At 38.1% G+C, this 24,441-nt stretch overlaps 1 protein-coding gene across 1 annotated transcript in view; it reads left to right on the top strand.

Annotated features, from left to right (window-relative positions):
• Positions 1-5,720, top strand: part of TRABD2B (TraB domain containing 2B) — a 387,757-nt gene extending 382,037 nt beyond the window's left edge. The window contains exon 7 of the mRNA XM_089518655.1: positions 5,498-5,720. Within this exon, the coding sequence (XP_089374781.1) occupies positions 5,498-5,720 (223 nt within the window). The remainder of the gene's footprint in view (positions 1-5,497) is intronic.
• Positions 5,721-24,441: the final 18,721 nt, after the last annotated feature.

Raw genomic sequence — 24,441 nt, 5'->3', positions numbered from 1 at the left:
TTAACCTAATTATTCTTCTTAATCTCAGTGGACCCCATATTTCAAATATGTGGCATATTCCAGAGATATTTCTGCAACTTCACAATGTAACTGGGATAGGGGAAGAACTTTGTTTTAAAAAATGATTGTTTTGATGATAAAAGCAAATGTCAAAGTCTTCAGCAACAGATGAAGACAAGCCTGGTCATTGTCCATGTTAAGATTGTTGATATAATGGCAAAAACATATATGTTAGTGAGGTCTTGTGATAATTTAAGACAAGGTTGGAAAAGTTGGGGACTGGGAAAAGAGAAAATTATATTGTCTGTTGTCTTACTCACTCTGAGTCTAGAGTGATTAAGACCAAAAGAGAAATTTGGGTGCACAACTAAATGGACTAGACATTTGCAGAGCCATTAACTAAACTCAACAGAAAAGGGAGAAACACTTTCGGGGAGGGTGAATATTGTTCAAAGTGCTGAAAACTGGAATTTCCACTTCTTGAAAAATGTGTTGTAGCCTGCGTAGAATTATGGTGGAACATCAGATGAGGCGTGCTCTATGCTTCACTTAACTTCTGATTTTTCCCCTATGCTCTTCAGTTTCTCAATTTGTCATTTGCACTGTCATACCCCAAACCTCAAACACATCATCAAAATCCTCCCTATTGCCATTTTACATCTAACTCATTGGTTTTAAAATGCTGGGCACAAAATATTTATACTAATACAGTAATTATTTTAACACTAAAATTAAAAGTATAATCTGAGACTAGCATGCCTAATTCAGTATTATTACAGAACTAAGAATTATAATACCCCATTTAGATAATATTATTACTATGAATGAGATATTTCAGTTGACACTGTCACAGAAATGAAGGAAGGATTTTTATGTGCTATTATTTCCCATGTTACTACAGAATTAACAGAAATCCACGTATCTTTCATATCTGCCCTACTGGATTGGGGATAGAAACATCAGACAGTTAAGGACTCTTTGACCTTAAAGCATACAATCTTATGAAAGGAAACCTGCTGTTCTTTTCATGGCTGTTTGTAAGCCAGTTACTCAAGCAGAAATTAACAATTATGCTGAAATCAATAACACTGTCAATTATTGTTTAAGAAGCATTGAACAACAAGACCTGTAAGGAGGAGTTATACATACAGGGAAGCTTTCATAGCATACTGTCTTTCAGTTTAAGTGCAATACGGGGGATCTTAATTTCTGTAGGTAGCCAGCCATATTGTAGCTGAAAGGAACAGTGAACAAGGAAAAAATTTCAACCAACTGAAAACAAAGTGCTTAAGTACCTATACCATTAATCACAGGTTGAGAGTTTTTAAAAAGGTTTTGATGAAAAATATTATATTGTTCATCCATGAAGTTCAAATTAGAGAAACTGGGAACATGGTGCTGGAAGCTGTAGTTTTTTAAAAAGTAATTTTTCTGAGCTTTAAGTATAAAGACCATTTGTGGTGACAAGGGAACTGACTGGAAAGGAGAAACTGATATATGAATGAGTAACATAAATAATACTGCCATTTTAGGTGCTCCCTCCCCCCTTTTTTTCTCTCCTTTCTTTCCCTCCCTCCTTCCTGTCTACCCCTACCTCTTCCTTCCTCCTTCCCCTCCTTCCTTCCTTCCTTCCTTCCTTCCTTTCTTTCCTTCCTTCTGTTTTTCCTTCCCCTCTCCCCCCTCCCCCCCCCAGGCTTCTGCCCCAGCTTGGCTCCAGAGGCAGAGGCTGGAGCCCCCGTCAACCAGAGGGAGCTGGAGCCAGGGCTTGAGTTGGAAGAGACCACAAAGGCCATGCAGTCCAACCGCCTGCCATGCAGGAACTCACAATCAAAGTATCCCCAACAGATGGCCATCCAGCCTCTGTTTAAAGACCTCCAAGGAAGGAGAATCCACCACCTCCTAATTTGGTGTCATCCACAAATTTGATAAGCATGCATTCTATTCCTTCATCCAAATAATTGATAAAGATGTTGAATAGCACTGGGCCCAGGATAGAACCCTATGACACCCCATCTAGTCACTTCTCTCCAGGAGGAAGAAGAGCCATAATTGAGCACCCTTTAGGTTGGGCCAGTCAACCAATTACAAATCCACCTAACAGTCACATTGTCTAGCCCACATTTTACCAGCTTGTCTGCAAGAATATCATGGGGGACCTTGTCAAATGCCTTACTGAAATCAAGATATGCTATATCTGCAGCATTCCCTTTGTCTACCAAGCTGGTAAATTTTATTATTATTATTATTATTAAAAATAAACATCAAGTTAAAATACATTTTACATAACATTTAACTGACAGGACAAAGCAAAAAGAATATTACACAAATACACAAAACAAAGTCAAAAATTTACTACCTTTCAAATGTAGATTATGTGAAAGAATATTAACTTACTTATATTTGAACATTTAAATAAAAAATACTTCCCTTCCTTTACTGTTTGTTAATTTTTGTTTTCCACATTTGACTTTCCAATTTCCCCTTTGTACATGTTACTGTTCTTTTCCTTGTTTATATTAACTACTCCCTCTTGTTTCATTAAGTGTTTTGCGAGCCCCTATTCTTAAAATGTTTAGTATAGAACATTCTCTTAATTGTCCAAATATTTAATTATATATAAGATATATACAGAAGATTTTAATTACATTTCTATTCTTTGAATGCAAATATACTTTTCTCACCTTTTTATCTTAAAAGATAGTTTAGTACCAGTAACCAGCCATTGTTAAATTGGCTAACATTTCCTTCTCTCAACAGTATTGTCAATTTATCCATCTCCACTATCTCATAAATTTTTTAAATCCATTCTTCTTTTGTGGGCTCCTCCTTGTTTTTCCATTTTTTCGCCAATATCATCCGTGCAGCTGAGGTCAAGTAAAATATAATTTTTCCTACTTTAGATTCTTGTTCTTTGTTGGTCATCCCCAATATAAATAGTGAAGGTTCAAAGTCTATCTTGATATTTATCATCTTTTGCATTTCTTTATGAATTATGGACCAGAACTTTTTTGCACATTGGCATTCCCACCACATATGAATAAGAGTACCTTCTTTTTTATTTATTTTTTTACAATTCCAGCATGTACCTTTTGTGTTTTTGTAGATTTTTGCTAATTTTTCAGGTGTGAGGTACCATCTGTATTGGATTTTATAGTATGAATCTTGTATATCATAGCTTAGTGTGTGTTTTATTCTTTCATTCCAGTTTTTCTCCCAGTCTTCAAGTAGAATTGGTTTTCTGATATCCTGTGCCCATCTGATCATGTATTGTTTGATCAATTCCCCTTCCATCTCATAGTTTATTAATAATTTGTATAATTTTGATATTCGATGTTGTGTTCCGTGTTGCATCAGATATTTGTCTGTATAAGTACCAGTTGTAATTGAAGCCTTCTTGTTTTATTTTCTCTGGTGATTTTAATCTACATCTCCCTTCTTCTTTGATTATAAGATCTTTATACGTTATCCATTTTTTTTTTTGGTTACGTTCTCTTCTATAAAATGCTTCATTCACTGAAGTCCATCTTAGTATTTTTGGAATGAGTCTTGCTTTATATTTAAATCAAATTCGAATTAGAGATTTTCTGATATAATGATTTTTGAATTAATAATAATAATAATTTGTTTTATTTATATACTGCTATTCCAAAGATCATAGCGGTGAACAGCAAGTAAGCTAATTAGCAAGTAAGCTAATTTGCCCCCAACAGTCTGGGTACTCATTTTAGTGACCTCGGAAGGATGCAAGCCTGAGTCGAGCTTGGGCCCTTTTGCTGGTCTTGAACTCGCAACCTTGTGGTTTTGAGTGAATGGCTGCAGTACAGGCATTTAACCACTGCGCCACCAGGGCTCCAATTCTTTGTTGACTTTTAATTTATCGTAGATTAGGTATGCATGCCAATCATATGACAACCCATGGCCTTCCAATTGTAGTAATTTTTCTTCTTTTAAATTAATCCAATCACTGATCCAGTCTAAACAGCATGCATAACAGTAAATTTTGAAATTTGGTAAATTTAGTCCTCCTTTTCCTTTTATATCTTGCAAAAATTTTAGTCTAATTCGTGTTTTTTTTTTCTTGTTCCATATAAAAGCCGAGAGATCTCTTTCCCATGCTTTAAAGGGGATATCATTTGTAATTATTGGGAGAGTTTGGGATAAGACTAACATTTTAGGCGTGACGTTCATTTTTATTGTTGAGATTCTTCCAATCCATGTTAGTTTTAGTTTTGTCCATCTTTGTAGATCTTGTTTTATTTCCTTCCATATTAATTCATAATTGTTTTTGTATAACTCCAAATTTTTTGTAGATATGTTCCAAGATATTTTACTTTTTTCTTGATTTCAAAATTTGATATCTGTGTCAATTTTTCTTTTTCGGCCTTTGACATGTTCATAGTGAGCATTTTGGTCTTTTTCTCATTGATTTTTAAGCCTGCTAGCCTTCCATATTATTTTATTGTAGTTGTTAAATAGTTGATGCTCTCTGTTGGTAATTTTATCAAAAAAGAGATCTGGCATGACTGGTTTCTCAGAAAGTTTTTGTGCTTTCTAAATGTTCACAGACTCTCTGTTTAATGATCTGCTCTAGAATCTTTCCTGGTATTGATGTCAGACTAACTGTATGATAATTATTGGGATCTTCTTTTTTCCCTTTTTGAAGATGGGGACAATGTTTGCCCTCCTCCAGTCTGCTGGGACTACTCCTGTTCTCCAGCAGTTCTCAAAAATTGTTGCCAATGGCTCTAAGATTACATTTGCCAATTCTTTTAATACCCTGGATGTAGTTTATCTGGTCCTGGAGACTTAGGAGCTTATCACTCAGCCTAAATAACTTGTCTTACTTCATTTGAATTGAAGCCTAAATCGGGAGGCAGCTGGATCCTACTGCAAGGATTTTGCTGCCAAAGCCATCAGGTGAGTACAGCCCAGCTGCATCCCAGCTCCCTGGCGAGCTCCAGTAGCCATTTTTCTGAGTCAGAAAGGTCCCAGCTTTGAAATAATGCTGCTGGAGCTTGCCTGGTATTCGGGATGCAGCTGGTGGCTTCGGCGGCAAAATCCTTACATTAGGACCCGGCTGTCTCCCAGTTTAGGCTTCCATTCAGATGAGGTAAGTCAGGTTATTTAGGCTGAGTGATAAACTCCTTAAATCCTATTGTTTGTCCCTATGGAATCTGCCTATTTATTGATTGACCATTCAAAATGTTATTCAATGTGTTTGGACTAACTGATTGGATTTAAGCCACTGACTATAAAATTGCATGTAAGTCACCATTTTAGTGTGTGTGTTAAGTTGTTTCACTATTACTGTATAATGTTCCTTTCATTAGACCATTTTATTCCATAACTACTGTGATGAAAGGCTGATCTCTGATGACCTCCACTAATATTTGTGGTGAAAGTCTACTTTGTGGGCTCCAGTCTGCCAACAAGGGCAAGCGATGGGAGTATGACAGTCTGAAAACATTTAGTAATTGTGCTCTTTGTTTTCTTCTAGGACAACAAGCATGCCCTCTCACATCAGGATAACAAGTGGTTATATACCTGTTAATCCATCCATTTGGTTTTCAAGCCAGCCAGACCAACAGCCTCATCCAGATCTTGCATTTCACCATCAACTCAAAAGCTCAGCTACTGGCAGCATCATAGCATCACCCTTAACTATTTCTGTCTATGTGACAACGGCTTCTTTTCTGTTGGATCTACTGAATCCCTCTTGACAAAACAAGAATTGTTAAGTGCAATATCCGGAAAAGAGAAGAAAGATAATCTTCCATCTGATAGTATTTGTTCCCAATGAATAGTTTCACCTGAGTCTTCCAAGTCAAGGAACAATAAGCATCTCAAACTGGTATACATCTCTCTCTTGCCCAGATATTTTTTAAAACTCTAAAGCTTTATTTTGTACACTAACTTAACATCTTCTTTTTGTAGAAGGATCTTTATTTCCCATACTGCTATGGGGTTTTGTAATATATATATATATATAATATATATATATATATATATCTAAAAGAAAAGAAAATAGTGTATTTATTCAATTGATAAACTTATTTTTATTGTTGCAGAATGTTATCCTTGTTCAAAAGTAGTGGCAAAGTTGCAAATCAAATTTTCAACAATAGATTTTCAATGTGAGGTCAAAGGCTTTCATAGCTGGAATCCATAGTTTTTGTGAGGTTTGGGGCTATGTGGCCATGTTCTGGAAAAGTTTATTCCTGATGTTTCACCAGTGATTTACTGGCATTCTCTGAAGATGCCAGCCACAGATGCTGGCAAAACATCAGGAATAAACTCTTCTAGAACATGGCCACATATGCTGAAAACCCCACAAAAACAATAGATTTTCAATCAACTCTTATAATAGTTGGATTATTATTAAGATGACATCATATTGCAAATTTTTCAAACTTGGAGCTTTGTCCTGGGTCATATTTTCAAGTGCTTCTTAAATCAGCTAATGTAGCATGAAGAGAATTTCAGCTTTCCATTCACATTTCTAATTCCGATGGTGGCAGGGAAAGAGTCAGAGGACTGTAGTTAATTTGTCAAGATATGCTGGTATTCAAATACATCACTGCTGGACATATTGTCCTTCCAGTATAAATCTGAAATGTCTCCAAATGTGAAAATCTTTTACCTGACTTGTAATGAGAAATAATTATATTGCATTGCATTATCAACAACATATTGCATTGTTGTTTAAAACTTCTCTCTGCAACCATAAGAACCATAAACCTATTTCCTTAAAAGTTAATATTAATTAATTGATTCCAAATAAAGCACAGTGTAGGCCAACTCTAAAGCATGATTTATCGCTGCCAAAACGAGCCTGGGGCTCATGAGTTTTCCTCTTACCCCATTTCTCTTTACACATGACAGTTCAAGGAGTTATTTTTTTCTGTAGTGCAAATGACATTTTTCTCTTGCATCTAACCAATGAACTACGGTTTACTCTTGCCATCTAGTTCAAGACTTCAAACCAGCTCAGCATTCCTCAATCCATATTTGGAGGGCAAGCATAAACCAGAAAGTGTATGAGAATAAGCCATATTCTCATAGCAAGGTTTAGTGTTAACAACTGAACTCAGACTATATAAAAGTATGAAACGAACGGTTCCTACTTTTTCCCTATAAAATCAGTAAAAATATTTATCATATAATTCCCCCCACCCAAGTTTATTTACTGTAATACAGCCAGGGCATTTCAGTAGTGACATCAACAATTTATCTGTATGCCAGATTTTTATATAAACCATGTTCTAAGCAGCTCACAATAGCAGAAACTGTTCCATAATTAAATATTGCACCATTTCAAGACCATTTGCTAACTATTAACATGAACTATCCCTGGCCTTTAAATAAGCAGCCATACAAATATCATTAGGCCAATCAAAACATTGTGTAAGAATCATCACATGCAAATGTTACAGGAAGACCCTCAACCTTGTTCCAATTTACTAAGATGCACCTGACACCTTTTCCATTACTTCTACCTTGAGCTGTGGTCTGGGGTGTATTTGGTTCTGTTAACCATTCTCCAGTATACTGATAATTTCCTAATAGCAACAGAGACTTCACTATTGGACTGTTTAAGCATTAGGGCCAGAGTGGATACTGAGTGTCAGAGGAAAAACCCAGAGAGATTAGGAGAAGATGGAGGTTAAAATTCCTTGACTCAAGGTAACACTGACATTAACCATTAATATTAAGGCTTAAAAAGAGATATAGAAAATAGTGTCCAGTTAGAGTCAGACAGGCGCACCCAGGCAGTATTACATCTAATCTAAAACAGAAAGTAACCCTAAAAACAATCCCTAAATGAGACCACCATTTTCCCAATCCAAATAAAATGAGCCTGGGAGAGAAGCAAGGAAACAGAGCTCTGTAGGTTCCAAGCCTCTTCATGCATGGAAGCACAACCTGTGCTTTTTAGCACAGATTGCCTCACTGGAATGCTTTCACATCTGTACAAATCCCTCAGTTTTTTTTAATTGCCTTTTGGCATACACTTCCTCCAATATGTGGCTGACATCATTCTGACCAGTTGTTACTGGAGGCTTCCACATTAATGGAGCAATAAATCCACTCCAGGTTTTAAACTTTACTTGAAAGGGGCCATCCAAGGCACTGAACTCTGGGGATAGGGTTCAGCACCTCAAATAATTTTTTTTTTAAAGTTCAGGCTCAAAATACCAAGCAGATTCAACATGCCACTGAAATGGCAACCACCAGCCAGAAAGTGGTTCACACAGCATGGATAGCCTGTTGGAGGAGTCAAGTGGAGACTGAATGTAGTTTCCCTGAATCCTTCACCTTGCTTGCAAGGGCAACATCACTGCCAGATGATATTGATGCTAATCATGAGATCGTGAAAATATTACTTTTCAAAAGAAATGAGTTATGTTGCACATTGCACTGATCACCCAACAGCTCATTACTTGTAACTGTTACTGCAGTCCATAAATAAGTTGCTGGATTACTTATTACTAACATGTTACCATTTCTTTTACTATTGTGCTACACAGGAATAAAACAGGAAAACAGTCTCCCCACCCACTGCTCATTTCTGATAATCATAATTCTGAGTAGACTACCCTGCCTGGATTCTCCCACTCTGTACTCTTGTATGGCACAACAGACCATTTGGCTACCATGTGCATTGCACACAGCTACTTTGGGCAAGGACTTAGAAGGATTCACTCATTAACTCTTCCCTCCTCATCTCCTTCTTTCTCAAACCAGAGGAACACTCTCTCCTTCTCTTAAACTCTCTCTAAAAGCTCAACTCAACCCAAAATATGTGTCCATGTAACTGTTTGAAGCAGCCCTTTCCTTGCCTACCCTCATCCACCTTTATGCACCCTCAGTGAATCTCTCTTTCTGACATTGGCAGCAGTCTCTTTCATTTGGGCAAAATGGGGGAAAGCAGAAAAGGCAGGGTCTTTTTTTTAATCCAGTTAGTTTGAGTTTCTAGTGTATCTTTTCAATGTCTCTCCTCCTTCTCCTCCTTCTTCCCAGCTCAACATCACAAAAAAAGGATCGTATGTGTAGTCCCGATGTAATTTTTCCTCCTCACCCCATCTGTTGCTCAGACTGAATCAATACACACCCAATAATGAATAACTGGCAGAAACCTTGTTAGATTTCATTGAAAAGTAACACATTGCTACCCTGACTGTTACAGGCAAAAAAGTTCTAATTCATTACTGCAGGAAAATATCTAGTTACCAAAACAACTTGTTACAAGTAATACCTTTTCTTCTTCACCTATGTACAACCTTTATGCATAAAGGTCACTCTTTCTGTTTATTCTTACTGCCCGTTCATCTGTGTTTTCCTTGCCATTAACAATAAAATGTTACTTAAAGGAAGTATGAACTTTGTCTTGCCACAGACATAGTGGCAAGGCATTTTACTTGGACAAAAGTGTTTGCTTTTGTACAGAAAGCATTATTTTCTGTGTAGAAAACAATGCACTGTTTTCTGTCAGGGAAAGCTGTGTTCTGCACTGCACTGGAAACTTGTTGCATCACAGGAAATAGTTTTGGAAAATTGTGTAGCTTTTCTTGCAGCAAGGAGAAAAACTGTAAAAATGATTTGCTGTTGATTGAGAGAGCAAAATTTCTGAAGATTTACATCCCTACACTCAGTTGGCCTTTTGTACAGGCCATAGTCAAACAGGGGGAATGAACTATTCCCAGCCTATAGATTTGGGCTAATTGCTACCCAAGCCACTGGGACAGGTTTGGAGAAAGTGCAGTCCAGGGCTCAAATACCAACCCTTAGCAGGCCTCCTTCCCAGATTCTCCCAACACACTCCTGACTTCTCCCTAATGCCTCATCTCTTTTTGTCATTGTTGTTATCAAAATCAGCACAAAACAATCAAATCACCACAGAACATTGCACTTTGTGCCTCCTTGCACCCACCACACTACCCTTATACTCCTGTGGAAAGTTTTTATCCAATAACCAAAGCCAGAAGTGAAACATCATTATTTCCAGTAATGGAAAAGGTTATGTTTTGGCTCACTTTGGATATGGGGGTGGATGGCCAACACCCCACATCTAGTTGTCCACCCCTGCATTATAGAGCAAATGGTTCACAAACTTTGGTCATGAAAATGCATTTGACATGAGTTCCAGAATCCCTGCCCATTAGCTATGTTGGCTTTGTCTTCTGGATACTGAAGTTCAAAACATCTAGAGGATGAAAGCCACTGATACAGAGTGAATTCTAGGATCCTCCCGCTTCTCAGTTATGTAAAGCAAGACTGATTTTCATTTAAATCCATTTTATTGGACTGCTTGACACACAGTCACTGTTATTGCTGCTCTCTTTTTGTGGGAGAAGGAAGGGTTTCCAGGCACATACATGCCAGCCTACAGTAACTCACAAACTTAGAAACTAGTAATACCTCAGCCCACTTCTACAGTGATTATTGCATGTAGTAGTACTTTCAGAAGCTTGGAAATGGCTGCAATAAACATCTGCACATTTTTTAAATTCAAATGGTACTTTCTTCATACTGCCCTTTTAATTTACATGGAGAATATATGATCTAAAATGATAATCTGAATCCAATTGTAAGAAGCAGTTGAATTTGCCATCAATCCTAGAGTGGATTGTCTCAACAAAACTGAAGTGACTGAAAACTGTAATTTCAGATTATTAGCACTGTATTTCTACCTGGAAATTAGCCTAGACCATTAAACTTACTTTTAATTCTTTTTCCAGTTCAGTTCATATCTACATAAATTCTATTTACCTGTCTGAAAAACTAAAATCCTGGACAAAGAACTTTATATTGCCCAGGCAATACAGTGTGCATTCTTTTTTGATGTTGCAATAAAGAGCTTGATTGTCAGATACTGATTATTTTAAGGAGCTCGCTTATCTCAAAGAAATGGCACTTGTTTTCATAACATTATAGCTCTTGGGAGCAAATATTTAATTCCTCTGTGCAATCCATTATCTATTAAAACTAGACTGTTTAAAGCCTGAGTTGACTTAAGCTCCCTTAAGTCAGGACCCCAGAAGCTAGTTCCTTAACAGATATGAACTGTGATCAGGAATGATGCTATGCTGTATCATACATTCCTGACAACTTACCCTCCATGTACTTTCACTTTTCCTTTCAGACATATAGGAAGATAGAGTGCCTGGGACCAGGAAGATGGTTCACTCAGTAATGAACCAGTACTGCTTTATATGAATAGGATTTCAGCCTAAATGTGTAAGAGCTCAGATATGAGCATGAGTTTTCCAAACCATGTTTCCAATATATGAGGCTCATACCAAGCAATATATAAGCTGCATAGTTCCACGGTAAAACAAACATATCAAATCTTTATTAGTCCAAAATACATTATGTAGAAATATGCAGACTATTACAGGGGTAAAGTTCTGTGTTTTAAGTGTCTCTTGCTTTGTTGTAGATCACGGAAAGACACCATCTTTTACCAGCTTGCTCATCTGAATGAGGGATGAATAATATTTAGAGTAATGGTATGCACTCTTGTTTCTACACTGATAGACAGGTGATAAAGACTGCTGAACAGTAGTTTAATTTCTTGCATGAGATTGCATAATAGCCATTACCTGTGACATCCCATGAGACGTATGGTGGGATAAACTCAGAAAAGTTGCTTTTTGACTACTTTTCCTAGAATCTCCCAGCAATCTGGCTGTGGGATTGTAGTCCAAAAAAGTATTCTGACCAAGCTCTGAATAAACTGCATTTTGAAGGAGAACTCTGTATCTGACGACAGATGAGTTGAGATCTGTGCATAAGGAACAAACTATACATGACATTAAGCCATGTCATTTATCTCTCCCCTCACTTTAGTAGCAGCTTTGACATTGCTGATCTGCACTGTGGTCATGGTGAAGGGAATAGGATTTTCGTCATGCCATTTCCCCACTGAATGTCCCCCCTGAATGTATTATTTCACCCCTGATACCATTTATGATTTGGGGGAAGTGTCGAAATGAGTAGGGTCCCCAGTGGTCCACTACACCACACTCCCACACCAGACTGGTACCTTTCATTAGCATTAAATGGAGGGGAAAGTGAAATAAGAACGCAATAGTTATTGTCATTATTAAACTGGGAGTCTATAGCCACACCAATCCCAGTGTACCTTCTGTGTTAAAGGTAATCTTGGAAAGACTTGGTCTGTACATTTATGGGCAGCATCCCATATTGGCTTCTGCTCACACAACAGGACATCACCATTTCATCTATCCCAAATCTGATGCAAGGTATCTCCCAACTTGCCAGAACCAACTGAGGTGCTTCACAAGAGGGGAGAGTGCCCTGAAGAGGGGAATCTGTTCTATCAATGGCCATTCTGACAACAGATGGATATCTTTGGGTACAATCATTTTAAAATGTTATAGTAGCTACAACAGGAGCAAAATGAGGAAGTTGCCTCCTTCAGATGGAAATTCTGCCCTGCGCAATGAAATATTCATTTAGTCCCCAAATTTTTAGTGTTGCAGGAACTTAAAACTTCATTTGAACATTTAGAAATATAGTTTAGGCATCTAAGGGCGAGATGCCAACACAGCAAATATAAGAGGTTCTAGGTGTGAATGATGTTCAGTGTCTCATTCTCTGCAATGCTAGAAATTTAGGAAATGAAGGAAATTGTTATTGTGGGGCAGAATTCTTATTTGGTGGGTGGCAATTCTTATGTAAATATACCCCTGGCCTGCACTTAACTTCTTTTTTAAAAAATACCTCCTCTCTCAGTAGTGCAGCAATCTGTTCCTGACCCAGAATAAAACCCAGTTTTTAACTGCTTGAGTGGGAAAAGTAAGCAAAGACACCTACATTTAGGGGAAAAAAGACTAGTAAGTTCTAATCAGTTGTCTTGATGCACACAACATTTTAATGGTCTTCTTATAGTCTTCCTGGAAGAGAAACATCAAGATTGTTGGTTGGTTTGTTTCCAGTTCACAACCTCATTGTATCCATTATGGGCTACAGTATCTGGAAAACATATGACCAGCATTTAATGCAATTTAAAAGTTAAAAAGATTAAGCAGGAGTCTGGGTCATGTGCCTGCCAAGTGTCCAAAGTACCACTGGTGGGGAAATCTCCCTTAATAGCTTCTGTGCAGGTCTTAATTTTGGGTATTACAGCCACATTGCACTTTATAGACATTCTCCCAGATGTTTTCAAGCAGATGTTTTAGATCAGGATCATTTTTAAAATCAGATTGACATCTCAGTGTCTAACAAGGTATAACTGAGGGTAAAAGGGCAATCTCTATGAAAGACACTCAATTTAAAGGGCGCTGCTGCTGTGTGTGTGTGTGTTTTGTTTTTTAAAAAAGGATTCCTATAAAGGGATGGAAAGAATATCCATAATTATTTGTTCCCAAGTTGAAAAATGGTTTTCCCAACAGCTGGGAAACCCTGTTACAAAGAGAATAATAGATCAGTGAGACCTTTGTGCTCTTTTTCCTGCTATTTGAATATCCTGTGGAGAAATGCACATGGGAATTCCATAGAGAAATGCACATGAGGATTTTATGCAAAACCCCACATTTTGCTCTTTAGAAGAATTCCTCTGCAGTACTTTGGGATGGTAGAATATGAAAATATTGTTGAGGAATATTCTTTTTCACCCACTGCAAAGAGAAGAACACAGTAATATTGGTCCTCATATGCAAGGCTGAAATAGATTAATGGTTCCCAACCTTTATTCTCCAGATGTTTAGGACTTGTTGGATATTGATTATTTTAAGGAGTCCCATAATTCCTGACTGTTGACCAAGTTGACTAGGGCTTCTGGGATCTGAGGTCCAAGACAAATTCTGGTGTGACAGCATGTGCCCCACATACTGTGCCAAACAAGCACTGAAAAGCTATGGCACCAGCTGCTATGGCATCTTTTCTGCAATGCAAAAAGGAGCCGCTATTTCTGGCTCCTTTTTGCACCACAGAAAGGCCAGATCAGGTCCACAGTGTGTGGTTGCCGTGGCCCTAATCTGGGTAGGAAAGGGGCAGCGTCCCACCACCCCTTAGGGGCTGTCTGTACAGCCCCCATGTCTCCTAGTCAAATAGAATCATAGAATCATAGAACTGTAGAGTTGGAAGAGACCACAAGGGCCATCCAGTCCAACCCCTGCCATGTAGGAACTCTCAGTCAAAGCATTCCCAACAGATGGCCTTCAAGCCTCTGTTTAAGGACCTCCAGGGAAGGAGACTCCACTACATGTTCTTGTTGAAATCCCAGTTATGTCTCTTGCATAATCAGTGCTACCACCCGGGACACCATACAGTTGTTGATGAGAGGAAGGAGCCAATGGTAGCGTAGGAGACTTAATGTAACATGCTGTTTGCCTTCAACTAAATCTAAGACTAAAGTAAATTTAATTTCACATTTTTCAGAAAAGTGTATTGAATGGTGAAACTATAAATAAATCTCTGCTAATTGTTCCATTAAGAAATGAACCAACAGTGCCACTGGGAGGAAAACACAATCTGTCTACCTCTTTTTTTCATCTTACCAGTATTTATCTAAATATGCTACTCTCAAATACATTGATTGTTGGAAAACCAAGATTTTCCTCTTCTGCAAATGGCACATTTTCAGTGACAGTCACACAGACTGTGAAATAAATTGGCATCCTATTGAAAATGGTCTTAGTAGTAGCACATAATAACTATGTTTTGTACTGGTCTTGTTTGTTGATGTTTCAAACTTAAAGGTAAGGCATTCTCAGAATATAATGATGCATTTTACATTTGCAATATTGTTGAAACAACGGAGTAAGGTCTTACAGGCTGTCCTTGATGTGGAGAAGCCTCTGTTAGTACAATAAGGTAATTCTTACTTAGGAACCCCATCCTCCTTTTTATGACTGAAAACACCAAAGTAAAAATGTCAGATTTATATACATATATATTTTAAAAGAAACAACTGTGACCATTCCCTTTTCAAGTGCCCTTACCCTGTTTTGTAACTAAAGTAATTTTGAACAGAAAGAGCTCCACATGCATTTCAAGTATTCCTAACAAAAGGTGTGTTGACTTCCACCTTCGATTTTTATCAAGTTTTAAATCAGAAAGTCTGCTTTTTTTTACAACACAGCAATCATTTTCAATGTTGAAACACGCCTTCCAATTTCTTAAAACAGTGTGTAAATTATTTTATAATATTAGGATGTGATTTGTTCCCAGATGCTTTTATTATCTCACTGATATCTAACAATATATTTTAATCAGTTGTCAACTGAATTCTATTTGCTTGGGGGGGGAGGGAAAGATATACACTGGGAATGATTTTCTTTTCTCTTTCCATCCATATTTTTATGAACATTATTGGATTAATAATAAAACAAGATGTTTTCTAACATTATTTGATCAAAATATTTTTGTAACATAATATATAAATAAAAAATGTTATGAGTTCACAGCATAAGTTTGTTTTCTCTGTGTTTTCATACTTTTCATGTATATTTTATTCAAGCCACTTTTCTTTTTATCAACACCATGGAGTAGGTCCATATAGACCAGTTATAGCAACTGACTAAAAATTGCATGATGCAAATGATACTTAGTCCAACCTACAATGGCTACTAGCCAGACTTGCTAAATGGAACCCGCCCCCCCCCCCCCAAAAAAAAAAAAGATACTTGGCATGAACAGTAGCCACTGTTCATTTTGACTGTAAACATAAGAAAGTGAAGTCAGGATTGAAATCACATTTAGCTAAACACATGAAGAGTCTCTCTTCAGACTTTCCTGCTCGATATGGAAAGGTTGAGGTAGCAAGATAGGGACTAGGGTGGCAATACATACCAACCCAAAATAGAATATGTATCACCTTAAAAGAGAGCAGAGATAATTATTCTCTGTAAGTAGAAATGAGGGACATACAGCTATACCATTTGTGAGTAATATAGAAAGATGTAGAATAACAGTAGCTGTAGGAGTTTGTTGCATGAACTTTACTAAAACCAGCTCAAGCCTCCCGGGCTGCACCTGGGATGCAGGATGGAGGCGGGGATTATCGCATGCCAAATCATTGCCTAATCGCCAGCCACCATCAGCCTGAGTCCAAGATGGTTCCCAGCTGTGCTCTGCCAGCATTTTTTCAAAGTCATTAGCTTTCTGGCTTCTAAAAAGTGCTGGCAGAGCACAACTGGGACCCTTGCTGATGGCGGCTGGTGATTAGGTGGCAATGTAGCATGTGATAATCCCCACCTCCATCCTGTGTCCTGGCTGCAGCCTGGGAGGCTTGAGCTGGTTTTAAAGTTCATGCAATTATTATTATTATTATTATTATTATTATTATTATTAAGCTTTGTTTATATAGTGCTGTAAAGTACACAGTACACAGCACTGTACATGCAATCTTTTTAAGTAGATGGTTCCCTGTCCTCAAGCTTACAATCTAAAAAGACACGACACAAATGGAGAAGGGAATGGCGGTGGGGAAGGGGATCAGGTCCAGCATTTCTCCACTCCCTAGAGGCCTGGACCAAAGCAGATGGGCTGGAGGGAGGGCTCTGCTTCTTAACCGAGGCTAGGCCCAATGGAGTTGGCCCTGCCTTTTCACTCTCTCCTAGGACAGATGATGACAGCGTGGAGAGAGGGCTCTTCTTCTTCAGGCTGATGGATTTGGGCCTGCCTTTTCATTCCCTCCTGGCCAGATGGCTTGCCTTTCTCTCCCTCTGGATGATGGTGGATGGAGGGAGGGTCTTCTTCTTTTCAGGCAAGGCCTGATGGAGCTGGTTTGCCCTTCTCTCCCTCTGGATGATGGTGGAGAGAGGGAGGGCTCTTCTTCTTTCAGGCAAGGCAATATATTTGTATCCTGCTCTTTTCCCAGAACTGGGACTCAGAGCAATAAGCTCCATAATTAAATAGGAGCAAAACATAAGGATTTGAAGAGTCACTTATGAAATTATTCAATTAAGTGATGGGAAGGGGAGTTAAATTATACTAAAACAATGAAAATATATTGTGTATATATAGATGTATATGTACGGATGTGTTTATATGTATGTTCACACATACACATATGTATGTTTTTATGTGTGTTTAAAGATATATATGCTACTCAATTTTTTTTAAAAAAAGAGGACAGAGATGTGTATGAAATTAGCACAAATTAGTACAAATGTATAAGATTATTACTATAATTTACAAAGAAATATAAGATATCTCACTACAATGAAAAAGACAAGTGATATGTGAGCATATAAAATTAGCTGTCCGGGGAAGGTCATTCATGCTACATAACTCTTGTGCTATAATTCCATTTTAACTGTCATGGTTCCTTCCTATGGAATCCTGGGGTATGTAGTTTGGTGATGTGCTAGAGTGCTTTGGCTGAGAATTTTAAATACCACACACACAACTGCAAATCCCAGAATTCCATAGGACTGAACCATTGGAGTTCAAGTAGTATCATGGAACAAGAATTATGCTATGGCCCTAGGAGCTCACTGTTGATGAGCATCTTCAAAGCCTTTCCATGGCACTTTAGAGGACTTGAACTAAAGCATACAAAACTACATTTCAAACAGAGGAGTGTCCTTTTTAAAGTGGGATATATAGCTACTGAATGATGTTTTGAGTGGAACTGGTATGTGTGCTCCCTTTCCTGTTCCTTGAATGTGTGAGCAAATAATATCTGAATAGGGCTTCAGTTAATTAAACATGGTGTCATCAATAGCTGAATCCTAATACTAACTACAGAACCAACACAGAACCTCCAGAAGGTAACAATAGCCCTAGCAGTAAGGAAGAATTTAATGAGCAAAAACCTTTTTTTAAAAAAAAAACAAGGTGTATATTGGGACAGTGAATTGACAACATCAGTATGATTTGCTTCAAAATGACAACATGAAAATTGCTCCAATAGAATGGTTTGGTTTCTACTGTATGGTAATGTCAAATAGAAAGAGAGATTAGATCCCTTGGGTGATTTAGAGAATTATGTTTTTATGTGAAGGCTCAGGCTTTCTAAGTGCTTTGGTGTATTGTATGGAGACTCAAGAAGATGTTAGTATCTCCTCTTAAAAGCACACAATTCAGTATAATGAAGTGATAGAAACCTTTATAGATCATTTCACATGGGAAAACAATGAACTTTATGAATGGCGAATTCTGAACCTTCACAATTAGGGTCCCTCACAACCTGTAGATAGCTTTATGGTATCTTTGCACACACCAACAAAATCCTTCAACTATAGTGGTGTCACAGAAGACTTTGTCAGAGATCACCTTTAGGAGGTCTTTGTGATGGTAAGCTGTCACAGAGATAACAACATGATTCTGCGTTAACACTTCAAAAAGCCATTAGATGAGCTCATCAGTCTGAGTTGTTCAAGCAACAGCAAAAGGGAATTAAAAGTGCTCTCAAGCTCAATCAGATCCAATTGAAATGTTATGCATCTAAAAGAAGGGAACAACAGGCAAAGTACAGGTCTACACAGAGCAAAGACAGTGAATGATCTCTTAACACCATTCATCTCCACAAATATTACCTTGATTTGGAGGGTAAAGGCAAAAAACATGGAAACAAATACAGTTCATTCTGCTACACTTTATGATTTGGATTACTGAGTCAATAGACAATGATTACAATACCCACAAGAGTTGCTTGGACTGTCTTGATTTTGTCCTTGGTGGCTGAACCTAGGAACCTTTCTGAATTGAACTTAAACATTCTTGGACCTCACATACTGTATGTGATACTAAATATAAAGAACCTACCCAATTCCTCTGATATTTTAACTGTTTCATAATTACTTAACTTCTTTAACTTAATTACTCAATTTCTCCAACCAGATGAAAACCAATTAAAAGATTCACTCACTCTCTAGAATGTCCATGGTTTATCAGTCTGTTTTCAGGCACAACTCAAAGAACTGATTATAACCAATGAAGTCCTATAGGTCTACACAACATCCCTTTTTGAACCTGCCTGGGTTTTGAGATCCTTGGAGGAGGACTTTGTCTTGGTCCCATCACCATCTTAGGCATGTTTGGTGAGGCCATGTGAAAAGGAACTTCTTAGCAGCTTCCTTCAGGCTGTGAAAATCCCTCCCATGGGTTCCCCCCTCTTTGCTCTCTTTCTGCTACTAGGTTACTACTGCTACTAGATGCGCTTTTAGTTATTAACTTGTTGCTGGAAAGATACTTTTTTGCAGGAAGTGCATTTAAATGCTCATAAATTGTTTTAAATTGGTGCTGTTTAAAATAAAATGGTTTATTTAATGGTTTTTAAACGGTTTTGATCATGATGATTTGTTTTTAACTGTATTTTGTTCCATATTGGGACAAAGGCAGAATAAAATAAAATAAATGGTAGCACTAAACCAAAGATGGGGGGAAATCACTTCTGGTTTTAGCAGTGGGTCTGGGTGGATCAGTGGGCAAGCAACTGATGGTGTGAACTGCTGTAAAACTCTCTCTCTCTCTCTCTCTCGTGTGTGTGTGTAGTTGTTTTATTGCTGCTAAGTCAGTGGCACCTTAGCTTCATTCCATGGAAAGAAGTAGACATGGTGGCTGCAACAAAGAGTGGGGATTCCCACCTGCAAATGAGAGGTGAAACAGATTGCCACGAAGGGTCAGATTCAAGCTGCCCATGACACAGTCAGATTGGGGCCAAGGCAACCACATGCAGCAGCCCCAATCTGGCCAGAATCTGGCCCAAATAGGAGTGGCAAAGAGCTGCTCCTATTTGGGGTGGATTGAAGCTGCCCCATCACAGCTTCAGCCGGGTGACTTGGGAGCATGGCACATGCAAATCAAACTGCCAGTCTGTTCCAGTCTCCCTAAATATCTTTAAAATTCTGGCTCATGTGCTGTGTCATCTTGGCATAGTGTAAAATCTACACTAATTCAATTACACAGGAGTTGTGCTCCACCCTCTGCTGAATATCATCACAGAGCAACCAACTGTGTTATCTGCCAATGAGCCTGATTGTTCCATTTTGCAACAGGAAATTCACAGTAATTGCTCTGCAATGCCACTGAATAAAATGGTACACTGAAGGCACTGATGAATAATTATGTGCTATTCTAGAAAGAGTATGCCAGGAATATGCCTTTTACTCACGGCTTTTTTCCCCCATCTGATAATCTCCATTGAATCACTTGTTGAATTGCTTTTCAGTTTGTCCTTAAATCCCTTTGTTCCTCGCTTTACTGTAGTTGTAGTATGGATTTGGCCAAAGTGAAACTCTGCTTACACAAACATAAATGGAAGACACCTAATGCACACTGCCAAAATAATAATAATAAAAAAAGTACAACAGCATGTATGAGACCAACAAGATTGCTTTAGAAAAGGTAGTGAAAATGTCCTTCCCAGTTTGCCACCTCCCAGTGGGAGGGTGGATTTGAGAGGGCAAAGTTTTGGCTCAGCTCCATGCAGGTAGAATTGAAAACTCTTTTCTTGATCCAAAGCAAATTTTTCTACCACAGAAGTGAAGCATGAGATATACCTTTCTCTTACTTATGCAAGATGACCACTGAAAAACAGGGTAACATTTCATATGCTAGTTCTTCAGTTCTGAGCTCTCTAGTCTACATTAGAGGTGGCTAACACAAATTACTAGTCAGAAAGGAAAATGTCAGAAATGTGGTACGAATCTCGGATATGTGTGTCCTTCTCTGCTCTACTGAAATAGCAGACTTCAAAGAGGCAAAGGGAAAAGCCACTATCTCATTACATGTTAAACCTGCATTGGAGTCATGAGGTCACAGAACATGGCTAAGCATATGAAAGAAACTGTAACTGGAACACCTGTCTAAGCCTTCATCTGATATTGAGATTTGAAAGGCAAATATATAAACATGAATCATCATCCAAGTTGATAATGAAGCATTCCACATTAATGTAGAATCATCTCTCTTCTAAAACAAAGTTGTACAGACTGAGTGATGCTGCTTCAAAGGGTTTTAAATCTTTTAACTGCAAAATGATAACAATGACTGTAAGCATAGAATGGACAAGATGATTTTTTGTAACTCTGCATAGATGCTGCCAGTCAATGGACAACACTTGTCTAGATGGAGTCATCATTTGTCTTAGTTTAGTCCTTAGACCTCATCCCAGCATACCAAGATGTGGACTCTTTTAATTCTTGTGATAATTCCCATTTAACATGATTGTGTCATTATTATTTTTATTATGAGCCCCCCTGTTAGGGCTCTGTTCTAGCTTTAGCTGGTGTATATATATGGTTAGAAATAAAAGACCCAGGACTAGAGCATATCTAAAATATATCAGTGGAGTGGGAAGAAAATAGCAAGTTGCCCAAAAAGAGATGCCTAGATTTGAAGAAAACTTTGTAGGAACTTCAGATTTCTGCAGCCAGCTGTGAACTGTACATGAAACAAAAACACCTTTCACAGCATGCAGTTGAGAGGTATAATAAAACTCCAGTCATTTGCTGGGGTGTTTGTTAATGGGCTGTTTTATGTTTGTACTTTACTCCCTTTCTTCTGATGCCCAAAAATGAGTTACAAAGATGGGGAACAAAAGATGGAAAGGAAGGAGTAACACAGCATTTTTTTTTCTTTGTGAGCTGAATTACAGCAACTCCAGAATTATTTTTCTTTGCCTTGTAACATCTACGTACACAGAAAAAGGAAAGTGGTTCATGGATGAGTTATATAATGATATATTTGATTTATAGTACCTAATAAAAATGTAACCATACTATCACAGTTCTCCCATACTTTGAAGAAAAACAGCAATGAGTGAGAAGGGCCAGTGCCCCCCATACCCCACTGGTGGGCTACACTGTCAAGTTTTAGGGTGCATCATTTTCCTTCTGGCTAGTATTGGTCAAAATATGTGGGCATTTTGTCAGTTTTGTAACTTTGGTGTAGAGGAGTAGAGAAAGTAAACTGCCACATTTCCAGCTGATTTTGAGCTTATTTGGCCACTTTGTGGCAGTAAAGATGATCATGTCATGACAAGTCTTCTAGGCAAAACATCAGAGCACATGGCACCTTGAATACAATTTTTTTAAAAAAATGAAATATGATTTTAACTAATTGTGCCCAGGTGCTTTGCTCTGGTGAATTCCTTTTTTTATTATTCATTCCTATCGCTCACCTCCACTGCTTTCTATGCACTGCTTGCAAATACTATGGTCTGTCCACCCATCTGTAGGCAGACCAGGCTTTTCTGCAATACTGCCATATTTATCCACAGAACTGGGAGAGGGTCAGTCTGCAATTAAAAATGTCTATGAAGCTGTAAGGCTTCACGGGTTGGCTAGACATTGAAATGTAATAGCAGACCTGCTTCTCACAAAACATTTTACCTCATATCTCAGCTTCCAGAAGGGCTATATACTTTCTTTCTTTCTTTCTTTTATAGGAAAGCCAGGAATCTGGGAAAGGTAATATCTGAAACAGACACTGGGTTGCATACCAAGAATCTGAATAAAAGCTAGACAACCAGGTAATATGCAAGAAAGGATGGTGGTTAAATAGATAGACAGACACAACTATGGAGATTGATGGACACTTGCTGTGGATCTTAACTTTCTGGAATGGTTTCAAACAATAATAAGGAAGAACTAGCTCCACATTTACATGTCTTGCACCCTTTGAACTGTTTAGTTGGACATATGTCCTGCTAAGTTAAATAAATTTTGCATGCAGTGTGATTTATACATTTCTACTTATTTGGAATTCACACGTTTCTCTACTGCAATATAACCTGTAGAAGAGAATCAAAACAGCAGCTACAGAGTAGGTTGAAGTGTGAGAATGTAAGATGGATGTATATTAAGAGCTGGAAACAAAACATGCAAGTTTGATGTTAAGGGGGGGGGGGCACATCTGATAAGGTGCAGAAATACTGGATTTAAATTCAGATGATTTTCCTACTTGGAATGCTGATTGATTAAACTGAGAAGAAATATGAAATAAAGAATGAGGATTTTTATGTATTTGCAGTCTTATTGGCAATATGAATCCATTTTAGGTTTTGTAAAGTAAACAGAGTTTGTATGTACTAGAGATAAAAATATTTTATCATATATAAAGAAGTAGAGAAATAGTGGTATATCCATCAGTGTAATGGGGGAGTGTCAGTAGCATATGTTTATTTTTGTTCAGTAGTTTAGTTTAGTTTGCTTTGTTAATGTTTGTCATTGCTGTTTGTGTTTTAGGTATATTCATAAAAATGTTTTGTGAATTTATTATGTTTATGTCTAATACATTATTTCATGAGTGCCTGGGATATTTGCTCAATTGTCTCTAGTGAAAGGTTTTGTCAGATGCCTTTTAAATCCTAGTAAACAGAGCCCATCAAGTCATTCCTGTCCACATATTTATTAACAGTTTATCAGTCAAACAGAATTTGCCATTGCAGAAGCCACACTGATTCTTTTTCAGCTGGACTTGCCATTCTACAGTAAAGTTAATTTTATCTTCACTAACACTTTATAACAATTCACCTGGAACATACATTAAGCTAAGCTATAATTTCCTAGATTCCCCATAGACTTATAAGGCATCCCTCAATAATTAATCTGTAAGGCATGAGAGACCACTAGTGTTCTGCATAACAGAAGTGAAAACCAAGTAGAGCTAAAAGAGATTTTATTTAAAACTGTTTTGATCATCTAGTATATGAAAAAGTGAGCCTTGGTGAATCCTGTGTGTTAAAGAACAAGACTTGTTACTACCTTTTCCATAGTCATACATGTGCCCAACATATACTTAATACAGTAATGGACACTATTTGTATAACCATCTATAAACATTTTGGAATATTCTGAGAGCAAGGGTGAGAATCATGCAAATGTCCAGATGTTGTTAGGCAATGGTGAATAGGGTTTTCAGATCTTAGGGCCTTGCCCTGAACCTCAAAAACTACATCTTCCTCTCTGGTCCTCAGGTCAAGGGGGAAGAATCTCAGGGCCTTTAAAAGTATTTGTATTTACTTACTTGGATGAGTTTTTTTAATGGAAAAACATATTCTATGCAATTGTGTTTGATGTTTAATGTGCCATTGTAGTAAAGCAGAGGCAGCTGAGGGAGTTGGGAGGGGTGAAGAGGGTCAGGTGGCACAGGAGAAGGAGGAGGAGTCGGGGGAGGAGCCAGAAGAAGAGGTGTGGTCCCAGGGGGTTATAAGTAGTCAGGAGGAGAGGCGTGCGGAGGAAGGGAGGTGCGGAAGAGGGGATCGTGGAGTGGCGGTTGGGGAAGGGACAGCCCAGGTAACCCACAGCCCTCGGCGAAAGGCTATACCTGTTTCCCTTCAAGGGAGACACAGGGTGCAGCAACTGGGGCTGCACAAGGAGAACCAACTAAGAAACCCCAGACTGGAAGGAGACTTTGTTTACCCTGGAGAAGGAGACTGGAGGCAGCAGGAAAGAGGTAGTCTGGAAGGCGAATGATGGGACCCGAAGGGCGAGTGTTGGGAACAAGGCCCAAAACCAAAGG

This window comes from Sceloporus occidentalis, unplaced genomic scaffold (assembly GCF_023333645.1).
Source record: "Sceloporus occidentalis isolate IW3139 unplaced genomic scaffold, rSceOcc1.0.p SCAF_3, whole genome shotgun sequence".
Lineage (NCBI taxonomy): Eukaryota > Metazoa > Chordata > Lepidosauria > Squamata > Phrynosomatidae > Sceloporus > Sceloporus occidentalis.
Note: the sequence above shows the minus strand (reverse complement) of the source record. Positions and strands in the feature narration are given on the sequence as shown.